Source organism: Carassius auratus, chromosome 46, assembly GCF_003368295.1.
Source record: "Carassius auratus strain Wakin chromosome 46, ASM336829v1, whole genome shotgun sequence".
Lineage (NCBI taxonomy): Eukaryota > Metazoa > Chordata > Actinopteri > Cypriniformes > Cyprinidae > Carassius > Carassius auratus.
In genome coordinates this window covers 5,666,712-5,681,620 of record NC_039288.1, presented here as the reverse complement: position 1 = coordinate 5,681,620, position 14,909 = coordinate 5,666,712, and the positions used below count along the sequence as shown (strand labels likewise).

The following is a 14,909-nucleotide window of genomic DNA, read 5'->3' as shown; positions in this document are numbered from 1 at the left end:
TCTGATGGAAACATTGCCTCCAGATAGTTTATATAGAGAGCGCGCCTGAAGAAATGATGGGAGGGGGCGTGCATAAATAGATTTGAATCTCCAACTATCTCTGCATTTTGCTGCTGTGATAGTGACGTAGGATAAATATGGGATCCCTTTCAACGCGCAAAGCCAGATTTGGACAAATCTAGAAGGTCCAAACTCTCCACCCTGTTGCGCGCGCAGAGCAGGTGCATCTGGCCGCGAGCTGCTGTAACAGAATTTTACTGCTTGACTTCAGGGAAATGCTGATATTTTGGTGACGAGATTATAGGAGTAAGATCTCATGTCAATGAATTTCAGTGATATGCTAATTGAAAAGTGTAGATGCGCCTGTGGTTATTCCTTCTTCATCAAAACAATTAGTAGGAGGCTGATAACTCACAATCAGCAATTACATCATGCCACCCATTCAATAAAAATAGAAACAAACAATAACCACGATTAAGAAAATAAGTGTTTTATCCCACGACTTTAATCTCTTTTTCCCCACGCAATATGATCGATGAAATATGATTTTACAGCAAACTACCAAGCGAAGGATCACGAACATAGGCGGTGGGGGATCATTCTATCGAACAGGTTCGCAGTTTGATAAAGTGATTTGAAACTATTTATTGTATGATTATATTATAAACAAAAAAAAATACACTGTGCTATTTTAAATATTATGTGTGTTAAGTTTGAACAAGCTATATTGTTATAGATTGTTATATTTAAATAGAAAAAAAAATACGTTTAATATTTAAGGTCACGCTCGACTTCAATTCTAATGTTTTTTTAAATTACCATATTTTTTAATATAATTTGTTTACTATGGGAAATTATGGTAACAGGGTTGACATTGTAAGATCGCCCCCTACTGACAATAAAGTTTTTCGAATGGGCCTACTTAACATGACATTGCATAATACGTCTAATTTTATGAATAAAAAATAATTAAAATATATTTATTTCAAATGTATTACATTTGATTTTATTAATGGTCTGCAATTTTAGCCTGCTATTATTTATTCATTATTTTATATTTATACTAAACGGCAGGGGCCCCAAAATTAAGTCATCTGGTTAAGCATTTCAATTGGAGTTGATATTATTCATGTTATCAGTCTACTGATGATTAAAAAATCAAAATGATCGCATTGGAGTTTAAAACTCTCGAGAAAATCATTTCACATTTGAAAAGTTATGTTCAGTTTTTTTATTTCCTTTCTCTTCTTATTTCTATTCTTAGTAAACGTACATGTGAATAATGAAACAAATCAGAAAAAGGTTTTTATTGGAGAGAGAGAGAGAGAGAGAGAGAGAGAGAGAGAGAGAGAGAGGGTGATAAGGAGAAATCGGTGAATGAACAGTTTGAAGGACACTTGTCTGGTTTAATAGTTTCTCTTTTATGTTCATGTTTATTTTAAAACCAAAAGAATCAAGGTCCTCAATCTTTTACTTTAAAGAACAGTAATAATCTGTTGCTTAGCAACACTTCTTTAAAAATACCTGAGCAGGACAAGACTGAGGATAGTATTTGTCATCTGAAGCTCAAGCTAAACTAACTTTGTTTATGATTCATACCACTTGTAAACAATATATTGTGATAAAGTGGGATCTTAAATGCTGAGCCCTTTCTGGCCAAAGTGTTCTATTTTTATCCCTATGTTCTTTGATCATTCATCTATGACATCACATGACCTACCTCATTGACATGAATGCATTTTGCTGTAGTTAAGAGCTTATTTGGTCTCTTACACTTTTACCTTACATCGTAACATCCATGAAATCTTTCCATTGCATTGAAGTTTTTTTATACTGAAGAATAAAAAAAGGTTCTTTAGATTTTCAAAAAGATTCTTCATGTTAAAAAAAAATAATTGTTAAAATATAAATTAATAAATCACCCCAAAATGAAAATTTGTCACAATAATCCACAAGTAATCCAAATTACTCCAGTCCAGTAATTAATGTCTTGTGAAAAGCTGCATGTTTTTTAAAAAACAAGTTCACAATTAAGGTTTAAACTGTTACAATATATTGGTCCATAATTCATGATAACTCCTCAAGTGAAAAAGTCCATCCACTGTTGTCAAAATCCATTTGTTAAGAACTTTTTAAAACTTTTTTCATTTATAAAAGGTGCTAGATCTGTGTATATTTCTCTCCTGATTCAGACAACTATTTCACTGCAGAAAACATTATCATAAATGGAGGACTCCTATTTTAGCAGGAAGCAAAGTAAAAAACTTGATGAATTTCTTATGTTGTTTGTGTGGGTTATTGAGATGTTTTTATCAGCTGTTGTTTTACCAGAACTCTTATTCTTACGGCACCCATTCACTCCAGATGATCCATTGGTGAGCAAATGATGTAATGCTATATTTTTCCAAATCTGTTCCCATAAAGAAACAAACAATCTCAGATTGCCTATGGGCGAGTACATTTTCAGCATTTTCAATTATTATTATTTTTTTTTGATGAACAATTCTTTTAAGAACTGTTCACTACAAAAAAATTTGGGAACCAAAATTGGTTTTATTATGGCTTTTTTATTTGTAAGACTGTAGAGAAGTGCATGCATACATTTTGTGTTTATATAGATGTTTTAAACACCGGACAGTGATCATATGTGAATTCTCATCTAAACATCTGCCTCTTTCCTCTCCTACTGTTGATGAAGCCTGTACAAACTGCAACCTTGTAACTATGCTTGCTTTTTTCTCTTTCCTTAGTCGCTCAGGCTATTTTTAACACCCAGCAACAGTGCTCATTTATTTCTAACCACTTTCAGATTTCTATAATATTCTGAATACATTGCTCAAGGACAGACAGATCTATATGTGTTTGGAACACTTCAGTAACTTATAAAGAACACCATTGCATATGTTGTTACATTAATTGAGAATACTGTGGGGCATCAGATGCCTGCTTGTATTTTGGTTCTGGCATCTTTTCCATTCATCTCATCCAGAGGTAATGTGTCAGTTTTTGTTCCTGGGGTTAAATAAGCCTGAGTCACACTTCCTGTTTGTAATATTTTACATCCTATGTAGTGTCTGCCATTACACCGTCTTTTCCCTCTTTTTATGTCCAGCCTCTGCAATTATGGCAATTATTGATCAAATAACAAAGCCTTTAGGAGGCTGGATGACAGGAACAAGGACAGAGGGGACAGACTGTTGGACATCCACAGCATTAGATGTCATTCAGAACATAAGCTATCAATATTGATGAAAAGTTTTGCTGGATGATGTGGACCTGGCCCCTGGGAGACAGATCTCTGCAGAGAGGGAACTGTCACCCTAACCCTTGAGCTCCCACTGGACTTTTTTGTTTATTACGTGGGTGGCACGGCCATCTGGTGAAATCAGAAAGATGGGGGATGGGATTTCTTGGAGAAAATGTGTAATGCTCATAATCTGTTCACATGAACATTTTTTAATATGCATTGAACTTTAGTCATTTTCGAAGAAATGAGAGAACACTCACATTGAATCCCGAACATGATGAAATAGTCGCTTTCCAGGAAAAATCTAAATTCATCTCAGATGGCTGGTCTTCTTGGCTTATGTTGTGTATGGCACAAAAACAAAACCCATTCTAATTTGTACTCTATATTGAGGGCAATAAACTTTGTGACTACAGAACTGTTACCTTTGTGATCAAATTGTAATTTTGGTAAAGAAGTGGACAATACGTTTCACTTGTAGTATGCCTGTCTTCGTGTCTTCTCTACAAATATTCTTTTTTTATTTGGGGGTTTATACTAGAAGCTGATACTTGACCATCTCTGCATCTCGGCACCCATGGCAACGGAGCTGCAGTATCTTAGTAACAAAATTTGCGCATTGCAAGAGATGCAAAATGATGGTTGTTCTCAAGCACACCACCGATTTGAACCCAACAGAAGAAGTCATAACACCTCTCTCCAAATCAAGTTAAATGATTGAAAAGGAAGTGACATTTATCCTAAAACCAAAAGTAACCATCCACCATTTAGTGATGAAAACTAAGAATGGAAACTCACTTGTCATTGCTTTTACACCTTAAATTTCTTGGAAGGCCACGTTGCCTGATTCTTTCTGGTTTGAAGAAACATTTTTCTCCTTGCCATCTTTGTAAACCTGATCTGTGTGGGATGGAAATGAATTCATGTTACCAACAAAAATGAGAGGAAAGTTAATATTTCAAATTTCAGGACAATTAAAAGCGTGCGTGTATTGTTTCAGTCATTCATGGTGATCAGAGAATAATATGTTTTAATGGACTGAGTGTGACGTGGATTTGAGGGGGTGGACAGGAAAATTACTCTCGTTATAACAAAGTGTAACAGTACCCTTCTAAACCACAAAAATAGCTCCAAAGCCCCCATTTTCCTCTCTGCTAATGAAAATAGCTAACCTTGTTTATTTTTAGAGAAAATGTGACTATTTATAGACAGGCATATAAACATATGTTTAATTTTAAACTTAGCCTAACATATATTAATTCGATTTTTGTTGAAAACGATCACAGTCACAACAAAACAAATGAAAAAACGCTTATACTGAATGAATAGTTCACACAAAAAAGAAAGCTCCAAAATCATTTTCACATCCTGATGTCGTGCCAAACCTGTATGAACATCTTACTTCTGCTGAACACAACAGAAGATGTTTTAAAGAATGTTGATAACAAAAGAGTTTGGGTTCCCTTTGACGTCCATTTGTATTTTCTGTCCATACAATGGAAGTCAAAGGAAACCGAAGCCGTTTAGTTACCAACCGTTTTTAAAATACCTTCTTTTGTGTTTCACACAAGAAAGCCTAAGTCTTAAAGTCTTAGAAAGCCGAAGAATGTCAAATATTACAGCAGCATCTGATACGCTTGTCAGTGTGTTCAGCTACTCTTATCACACCTACATCCATCTGCTCCACTGCCCACAAGCCCTCTGTGCCAACACTGACCATCAATGAGCTCATCGTTTCCCTGCTGGAGCTACACTAGGCTAAATTCACACTTATCATTTGACAATACACTACATGCCGTTATAATTAACACACAGATCCTTTCACACACATAGCAGTTAGAAATCAGATGCTGACTCAAACAAAACGTCCTACTCGTTTCGCCATTGTTCTAAATCAAGTGAGATGACCAGTCCATTGGTGCAATGATGTTAATGAATGGCCTGCAAAAACACAAGCCATTTTGGTACACTCCAATTAGCATTTAAAGCTGCAATAGGTAACTATATATATTTGTAAAAATATATTTTTTTACATATTTGTTAAACCTGTCATTTTGTCCTGACAGTAGAATACGAGACAGATAATCAGTGAAAAAAATCAAGCTCCTCTGGCTCCTCCCAGTGGTCCTATTGCCATTTGCAGAAATTCATCCGCTCCCGTTAAGAAACAACCAATCAGAGCTGCGGTCCGTAACTTTGTTTGTGTTCAAAATGTAGAAAAATATATATAATAAGCGAGTAAACCATGAATCCATTTTCCAAACCGTGTTTTTAGCTTGTCCTGAATCACTAGGGTGCACCTATAATAAGTGTTTATATTCGGACTATTTTAGATTAGTTCGAGGGTACCGCGGCGGAGTAACCCTGTACCTTTGTGATTCTTCATAGACATAAACAGAGAGAAGTAGTTCCGGCTACGATGTTCTTCCGCAAGACGCAAGCAGTTCTGTTTATTAACCGCTAGAGCGTCAAAAGTTACCTACCGCAGATTTAAAGGTAGCGATTTTCAGATTGTTGTCACTCTGTTACTTTTTATTCATTAACTTCTTCCTTTCCTTACTTATTGTCAATGAAGTCAATTTTAAATGAGGTAAAAGAGGTCAATTTAAATCTACAGGACAACTTTAAAGCTTTCTAGATCTTCAAGTAAAGATGTAGGATTTCCAAAATGAAAAATGATTGTCATTAGGTACAGTAGCTCCAAGGTACAGTAGCCCTAAAAATAAATAAATAAATAACACAACCATAAAATTATATAAGTTTATTTTTGTCCACTTTTACCCTAAAACGAGACTGTAATAATGGTCCTTTCAGCTAATAGCAAAACAGGTAAAACTCAGCATGTGTTAGACTGTCACCATGTGGAGACACCTGAGCAATACATTTCATTTGTACTTACTATAAACACTCATATTTTAACCAGATTATTAGCATCTACACCAAACTGGGTGTTTTTTAGCCTACAGACAAGAAAAATAAAGAAGAAAAAGATCATCAGAAAAAGATGTGAAGGGAGGATTAGAATTGTTTTTCTTTAATGTATTACTTTTACACAGGGTTTTTTTACTTTAACAATGAAATTATGCAAAAAATAAAAGTAAAGAAAAAGATTTTTGTATAATTTTAATTCCGTAGTCTGAGTAAACAAGTAGAAGTACAGAATTCAATAAGCATCAGAGAATTTGCAACACTTGATGTAAAAAAAAACGTAAAATAAAAATGAGTTCTCATTTAAGGCTCATAGAAACCTGGATTTGTCTTTAGTGTGTTAGTGTTTTCTGAAATGACACAGTATTACACTACATAAATGCAATTACAAAAGTTCTTTGGAATGTGTATTGTATGTAGCTTAGATAATTCAAAAAAACTATTTTGTTTCGATAAATGGCGATTAAAATGAAATTATATCCTGATGTTTCTTTCTGAAATATCTGCAGCAGATATGTGTGTGTTTATGGTGTGTGCTTGTACGCTGCATGTATGTGTGAGAATGAGTCCATGGTGACAAAGTGAGAGGAATGAATGTTCAGATGTTTTAGCGCTTCCCAGAATAGGCCTGCAGTCACCGGCCTGCAGTCAGCCTCAAAAAAAGATCATTTCACATCATTAAGGTGGTGATTTGTGGAACTATGTTGCCAATTTTATCACACAAAAGCAGAAATAGACTGAATAAAGATATTCTTGTATATACTGCATTGTATATACTGTATTCATACAGTGTTTTTCCTATGTTTGTCTCTCCATCTCTCTCAGAATGCATGAGGCCCAACATAAACAGAGAGACGCAGAACAGAGCTGGTCTGGTAGTTCACGAGAGGACTGACAGACACCATCTCCAGATCGATGACGTACTCCTTCGGTCCAGTCACTGCTTTGGCCAAAACCAACATGGCACTGATGTTGTTGATTTGCTGGGAACAAGAAATTAACAAAAATAAATGAGTCCAAAAGTATGAGACCACAATGCAATTCTGAGATTTTACATTTAAACACAAACTAAAAGTTTTGGGAGTTTCAAAGCTTAAAATCTAGCTTCAAACAAAGAACTGAACATTTTAATGTGATAGTTCACCAAAAAATGACAGTTTGATGTTTATCTGCTTTCCCCCAGTGTAAGCAGATAAACATCAAATTTTCATTTTGGGGTGAACTATCCCTTTAAGTAAGAAAAAATATTTGAGATTATGCACTTTTTTAAATCACTAACCAATATAGACAAATGTGTGATCAAGTTTTTGGGTCCATTATGTTTTCTTTAGAATGTATGCATTGATCTGAATTGATAGGAAAGACAAAATGTGTCTATTTCAAATAAAAATGTGAATTTCAAATTTTGGGCTTTCTTTTCATCAAATAATCTTAAATTCACAAATTTCACAGAATTTTCCACATGGCTTACACTCAATTATAATTATGAAAAAAATGATTATTTTCATAATAATAATAATACGAGAAGATAATAATCAGAAATGTTTCTTGAGCACCAAATCAGCACATTCGAATGATTTCTGAAGAATCATGTGACACTGAAGACAGAAACAACTGTTGATAACATTTTACAATATTACTGTTTTAAGGTTTTTTTTTTTATTAAATAAATGCCCTGGCGAGCATAACCGACTCCTTTAAAAAAAAATGACCCAAATGAATGATTGCGTAATATAATAAAAAAGAATGCAATTTTCACCCGTATTTACTCTAGCGCACATTATGTAACATAAGAAGTTGTTTTGTGAAGGATGTTGTGTGTCTCTGACGAACCCGAATGTAGAAGTCATCATTGTCATCTCCAGAACGAATGCGGAAGGAGTTGTAGGCTCCAGGATAGACGCTGGTGGCCTGGATCTGGAAGATGTCAGAGGGAACCGAGCGTTCGGAGGTGATGCTCATGTATCGATGCACAATGGAGAAAGGCAGGTCACGACACTCTGGCTTCACCGCTGGACATATACAACGACTGGACAGAAAGAAAGTGACATGAGGAAAAAGGGAGAGGGGTGTTAAATACGATAAATTGCCAAAATATGATTTTGTCTTTGCGCAAATCGAAAGGGCTCACTTCTCTGAGACCTGGACGTAAGGGTCCTGGCAGCGGTTGGAGTTGACACATTGATGTCCACCATGGACGTTCACACAGGCCTGTCCCTCTCCACACTGATGAGTGCCTGTCTCACACTCATTCACATCTACATACAGAATTATGACAAACTCAAACCAAGTGAAATGTGATTGTATGAGTCAAGAGTAAAAAACAGGGATTTTGTTTCAATACCCTGGCAGAGCCGTGTTCCAACTAGCTCGTAACCTTCTGGACAAACACAGGAGAATCTTCCTGGCTCGTTCACACACTGAAACTGGCAAAGGAAACTGGAATAGCTGCACTCATCAATATCTGGGAGGAGAGAAAGAAAACCAATTACAGCCCATTCAGCCCATCATCAATTGGTCAAAAACGATTTGGGTGATGTCTTATGCACTAACCATTGCATGAGAAGCCATCCGGTCCCAGGTCATAGCCTTGATCACAGCGACACAGAAATGTACCATAACTGTTGTAACATCTTTGTTGACAAGGTGCTCCCATCTCACACTCATTTACATCTGATGACAAAGAACAGAGATTTTAGAAGCTTGTGTACTGAAAAATGTTTTGCATGTGCAGTGTTTTTGGGAAGGTTAGTTTATAGTGATACAAATAAAACATTATATATATATATGTTCTCTTTAGGTTACAAAAAAAAAAAACTTGTTCATGGTTATAAAATAAACCCTAAAAATAAACATTAGAGAATGTTATGTTTAGTTTCTACAGAGCCCAGCACATGGCATGCAGGAAAAAGTAGGCTAAATTGTGCACAATTTACTATTTCATTCCCTCGAGTTATAAATAGTCCGCACGATTTACTAATTTGTTCCCTCGTTTTGCTAAATTTTGTACACGATTTATAAATCAAGAGAACAAACTAGTAAATTTTGCTGACGATTTAGTAAACTGAGGAAACAAAATAATAATCATGTGCACGTTTTAGTACATTGAGGGAATGAATTAGTAAATTGTGCGCACAATTTACTTATTTTTTTCTTGCATGTCATGTGCGGGGACTCCGTAAGTTTCTCTTTAGCTTGTCAAAACAAATAAAAAAAAATAATAATCCAACAACATCACCAACAAATTTTTATGTTTGAGTTTTGATTAACCGGTCCAAACTACAGTAATTACATTACTGTGTAAGCAAATTTTGTTTGCTGGAAAATGTATCTGCTTTAAGGACTTACCAACACAGGATCTGTTGTTTCCCGCCAATTGGAAGCCAGGCTCACATTCACAAGAGAAAGATCCTGGCACATTCACGCAGCGATGCTGACAATACCTGTACCTGCACTCGTCGATATCTAACAGATGAGAGGAGATACTCACTACAGAAAAGATGCATTCGTATCTTAAAGACAGATGTTAAGACACATCAGTTCTTCTCTTACCCATACACTCTATGCCAATCTTGTTGTAGCCGTCAGGGCACTGACATGTGTAGGTGCCCACGGTGTTGATGCATTCCTGGCTGGGCTGACAGTCATGCAAGTCCAATTCACACTCATCAATGTCTGTCCAAAGCATAATGAAGAGCCTCAGGACATCACACTCACACACACACACAATATAAAACCTTATCAACAGGCTTTCCCTACATTTGCCCTTAAATAACTCACCCACACAGGACTCTCCTTGGGCCCTGTAGCCTACAGGACAGGGGTTAAAGGCCTCGTTACTCTCCACAGGCACACTGGGCTCTGATTGGCTGGAGGGCTCAGGTGCAGTGATCACGGAGGCAGAGCGAGGAAGGCACAGGTAACCACCATAGTGATTAAAGCATTTCATCTCTCCCTGACAAGCCTGCTGTATAGTCTCACACTCGTTTATGTCTAAGTAAAATAGAGAACAGAATTTAGGTTTACAAGTCATCTGTATGTCCTTTTTATTTATTTAGGTTTTATTAAATACTAGACACATGAAACAAATATACATCCTTTAAAAACAACACGAGATAAGAAACAGAAAAAAAGAACAGCAGCTCATTTACATTTAAACGTGTTTAAACTGGGACAGAAAGTATATTAACATCAAACCAAAAATAGAGATAAAATACATAACCCATTTTTTTAATTTAGCCATGCATTTATATGAATTGCATGCATGGTTTTGCATGTGACATTTAACCAACAAGAAGAAATGCATCACTTTCTCATCATCTCTCTCTCTTTCTCTGGCACATGACCTTCCACCCACCTCGACAGAGTTGAGTCTGCACGTCCCACTCATAGCCATCTGTACACTCCTGGCAGAGAAAACACACTTTATTATGTGTTATCTTTAATCATTAGCAGTTACACTAAAACACTTTTATTGACAGGAACGTGACTTTTAATGCAAACTGATGCCTGATACTATACAATATATATTTGGTGAATTAAGCAGCAAGGCAGACAAGTAAATGTTCAAGCATGAATGAAGACTGAAGAGGAAGAGAGAAGAACAGGGAGAAATTGTCACATTTCCTTACTGTGTAAGAGTCCCGTTCAGCAGGAGACTGACAGATTGTAGCAGGAAGAACAACCAGACCCACGCAAAGTAGCACATATGTGGCCTTCATAGTTACAGGGTACAGGACATTCACCCTGCCACACACACAGCTGGATGGATGAACAAATGTATAGTTGTCGTTAAAGCACACTCTCACACCAAAGAGAACAATAAGAGAGAGAACAGGCGTGCAAATGGGTCTGTTCAGTCCCCTTCGTCTCCTCTATGAAAATAAGGAGGGGGCAGCAGACAGGTGGGGGTGAGACCTTGTAAAAATAGAACAACAAAGGTAACTGCAAATAAACGTGCTAACAGGAATAGTACACAAATGCACATTTGGAAGCAGTGACAGTGCCCCGTTGAAAAGGCCAGCATTACTCATCACCTTCATATGTTTGGTTTTGGATATTGGTTTGCTGGTGTCATCACTAGGATTATAACTAGTTTAACAATTTACACATACAATAAAGTTTAGTGTTTTTATACAGTAGCATTTAAGAGTTTCTATTTACTAATAGAACTAGTAAACTAATGAATTAGTTAATTAGTCAGAGTTTCTAAGTCTAAAACCATTAAAAAAAACATTTTTGTTACAGTACTTTAAATAAAATAAAGTTTATCTGAAATAAAATATATAAAAACTTAAACATATTTTGTTTCATCTATTTGCCATATAACAACTTCATTTTTTATTTAACTTGATGTACTACTAACTAAACCAATAAATATTAATGAATACTAGATGTATGACTAATTCAAAACATTAATAAAAACTATATATCATTGATACTATACACAGATCTAGGTAAATTTTAATTTATTAATTTAATTTTAATGTAATTTTGTCTAATACTCAATTCATGCTTACTAATAATACATTAATTAATGTATGTAAAACAAAATAAAAAAACTTTTTCCAGCATAAACCTGCCTGAACCATCATGGAAATGCACTCTTTTTATCAGAGTGAGATTAGGTTTACATTAATATGGTTATAATTTTTTAACATATATTACTCCATGGCATATATGATAAGTGTTAAATGTAAGTTTGGGATTCTGTGCAGTGAATTTGATCTTGCCATCTAAGCAGTTCTTGGAAACAAGGCAAGTTGGTGCATATAATCAGATATTGCATGACGGATTTTCCATTCCTCACATTCAGCGATCTGGAGATAGTTATTCACACCTACTACCTCCATCCTTTCCTGACTACTGACTACACTGTACACACACACACACAAAGTAACATTTAAATTAACTGGCTTAGGTCATGTAAAATACAATATATTTAACATCACATAATCAACTCAATACACAGTTCATACAAACTAATAAAATTATGGGTTAAATCTGGATAAAAATAACTCTTTGAGGTAATCATTTCAAGTTACAACTTTTTACAGTGTAGCATGAGACTTTATACTGTCCATAATGCTGCTGCTAGAACAGTATTTAACCTGTTCTGGCCTCTCTTTCCTACAGTTAAGAATTTATTTTAAGACCTCATTATTTGCTTTTATAGCTGTAAAACAAATCATAGACCTCCTCAGCCCTCATTATCGCTCCTGGACTCTCATTAAATCTACTTCTGCCTACACTCACATTTCAAGATTAAAGATTAAAGATGATCTTAACTCTATAGTTTTGAGAGTTTATTTTAAGCTTTGTTCACTTTTATAGTTAAATGCATGATACCGTTTTAATTGCTCTTGTACATCACTTGTTGTTTTTAGATGTCCTCTGTAAATACACTGACATGACTTAGTACTGATTTCTAGGGACTTTCTCTACTGATTGTTCTGGAGCAGCAGAGTTGGCCTGTGTAAGAGACAAATACATGGGCCAGTATCTGAACTGTATCCTCTACAGGATATGACACAAGCAATTCCATGAACTCAGATTCGTCCAAAAAACAAGTCATGTCTGTAGTCATTAACTACAACTGTATTCAATTCAAACTGAACAATTCTGTAACATCTAAGCATGATTAGAAAGCATCGACTAAATTTCTGTCATTCATTTCATGACAGTGAGCTTTAAAGGAAGGAAACTGAAGGAAACAGTGAGCTTTAAATCCTGGAATGACAAATGCTAAATTTCTCATGCACGCTTTATCAAATGTCTTTCTCTCCAAGTATGCTTAAATAATCTCACTTGGCTTATGTATTGCTATGCTCAATTTTACAAACTGCAAATGCCCAGGAGTCAAAAACAGATGGTTTGAAACTCACTTTCTGAAGTCTGTCCAGCAGAAGTTGTTTCGTTCTTCTGTCTCTGTGCCTATTGATTTCTCTCTCCCTCTGCGTTTAGAAGACTGCTTTTAGAGCTCTGTGACAGCAGACAGGACCTGGGCAGTGATGGCTGTTTGAAAGTGTATTGCAAATGTGAGGAAAGGTGCAATGCTATAGAAAGGAGGTTAGGACAGCCCACTTTTTTCCCTCCACCCACTCCTGAACGACCCATGCATCTCAGCCACCCTTCACCCTCCTGCCTTGTTTTTCCTCCAGGCCCCAAGGATTCAAATTCATAGTTTCCTGACCAAATCCCAAATCCATCACTCACAGAAGGAAAAAAACCCCTCAAATGATCCATCTGGGTTATATTAGGCAAAACCTGTGCAATTCATAGGCCTTAATTACTTCCCATTTTTAATACACTTTGCCTTATTAACTTTCATCCTGGCGGAGCTTGCTTGTATCTGACACTGCTGGATATTTACTGGGGGATGTCGAAAAGGAATGCAGACACAAATTAACAGGGTAAAAAAGGAGGGAAGGCCTCCCAATTTAACTGTAAAACACTACCCGGTGCCAGGGACATCATGCGTCTTCATTACACAAAGGTTTGAGCACCATTAAGACAATGGCTTTGATGGAAACGACAGAGATAGCCTACTTTCAGAAACAGCAGGGAAAGTTCCCATGAGGACTCTTCTGCAGAAATTCTGAGGACTTTTCCATGACCATTTGTAGGGGGTGACAGCTGTCTTAGGTCTGGCCTTTTATAAGGTAGTAAAAGTGTCTCCTCATCTATCCACTTCAGAGCTGACCAGCCAACTGTAGCCCCCTGCTGCTGACCCACACCCGCTGAGCTCACAAACACGTCGCTGCTTCACTGCGGGAAAACACTGAAGCACACTTTGAGATAATTACCCTCCTATACACTCTTGAAAATAAAGGTTTCAAAAGTGGGTTTTCACAGCAATGCCATAGAAGAACTTTTGCTGGGTTCCCCCAAAGAACCTTTCAGTGAACAGTTCTTAAAGGAATAGTTCACCCAAAAATTGAAAATGGATCCTCTGCAGTGAATCGCTGCCATCAGAATGAGAGTCCAAACAGCTGATAAACACATCACAATAATGCACAAAACTGTAGTCTATCAATTCATGTCTTGTAAAGCGAAAAACGACGTTTTTTTTAATAGTAAATTCCTTAAGATGTTGTAAACTTCAAATCATGTTCAAAAATCCTCTATTAAACTGCTTTTCTAAGGGGAAAAAAAGTTATCCCATCTGAATCAGGAGAGAAATATGCACAGATCAAGCACTGTTTATGAGTGAAAACAGTCCAAAACAAATATGTCAGTGGATCTGATGTGAGAGAACAGGGGATGGACTTTTTCACTGGAGCAAGTGTTATTATGGATTATAGACTTCTCATGTGGATTACTGGTGGATTACTGTTTTCCGACGGCACCCATTCATTGTAGAAAGTCCACTGCTGATCGAGTGATGCAATGCTACACTCAAATTTCAAATCTGAACAGGTGTAGAAATACGTTCAGATGTAGAAACAAATTAATCTACATCTAGAATGGCCTGAAGGTTAGTATATTTTCAGCACATTTTTATTTTTGGGTGAAAAATTCCTTTAAAAGAACCATTTCTTAGAGTGAAGAACATTTTAATAATTTATGGAAACTTTTTTTCACTATAAGGAACCTTAAGTGCAATGGAGAGGTTCCATGGATGCTAAAGGTTCTTCATGGATCCATAAATGCCAATAAAAAACTTTTTTATTGCCCTGAATATTAAGTTAGTAAGGAAATTCCTAACGAGCACTTTTACAAACAATTAAGGCAG

The 14,909-nt window shown here is 36.1% G+C and overlaps 1 protein-coding gene across 2 annotated transcripts; it reads right to left on the bottom strand.

Moving 5' to 3' along the window:
* Nucleotides 1–6,254: 6,254 nt before the first annotated feature.
* On the bottom strand, nucleotides 6,255–13,217 carry LOC113063965 (EGF-containing fibulin-like extracellular matrix protein 2). Of its 2 annotated transcripts, none has more exons than XM_026234437.1 (11): nucleotides 13,060–13,217; nucleotides 10,807–10,936; nucleotides 10,533–10,581; nucleotides 9,956–10,168; nucleotides 9,728–9,850; nucleotides 9,524–9,640; nucleotides 8,729–8,848; nucleotides 8,520–8,639; nucleotides 8,307–8,433; nucleotides 8,009–8,204; nucleotides 6,255–7,158 (listed from the first exon to the last, which is right to left on the bottom strand). In XM_026234437.1, exons 2-11 carry the CDS (start codon nucleotides 10,894–10,896, stop codon nucleotides 6,997–6,999), a joined length of 1,317 nt encoding a protein of 438 aa, XP_026090222.1. In that variant the 5' UTR covers nucleotides 10,897–10,936; nucleotides 13,060–13,217; the 3' UTR covers nucleotides 6,255–6,996. The 2 variants fall into 2 exon arrangements, with proteins under 2 accessions (XP_026090222.1, XP_026090223.1); XM_026234438.1 differs by having other exon boundaries at nucleotides 10,807–10,921; nucleotides 13,060–13,209.
* Nucleotides 13,218–14,909: the final 1,692 nt, after the last annotated feature.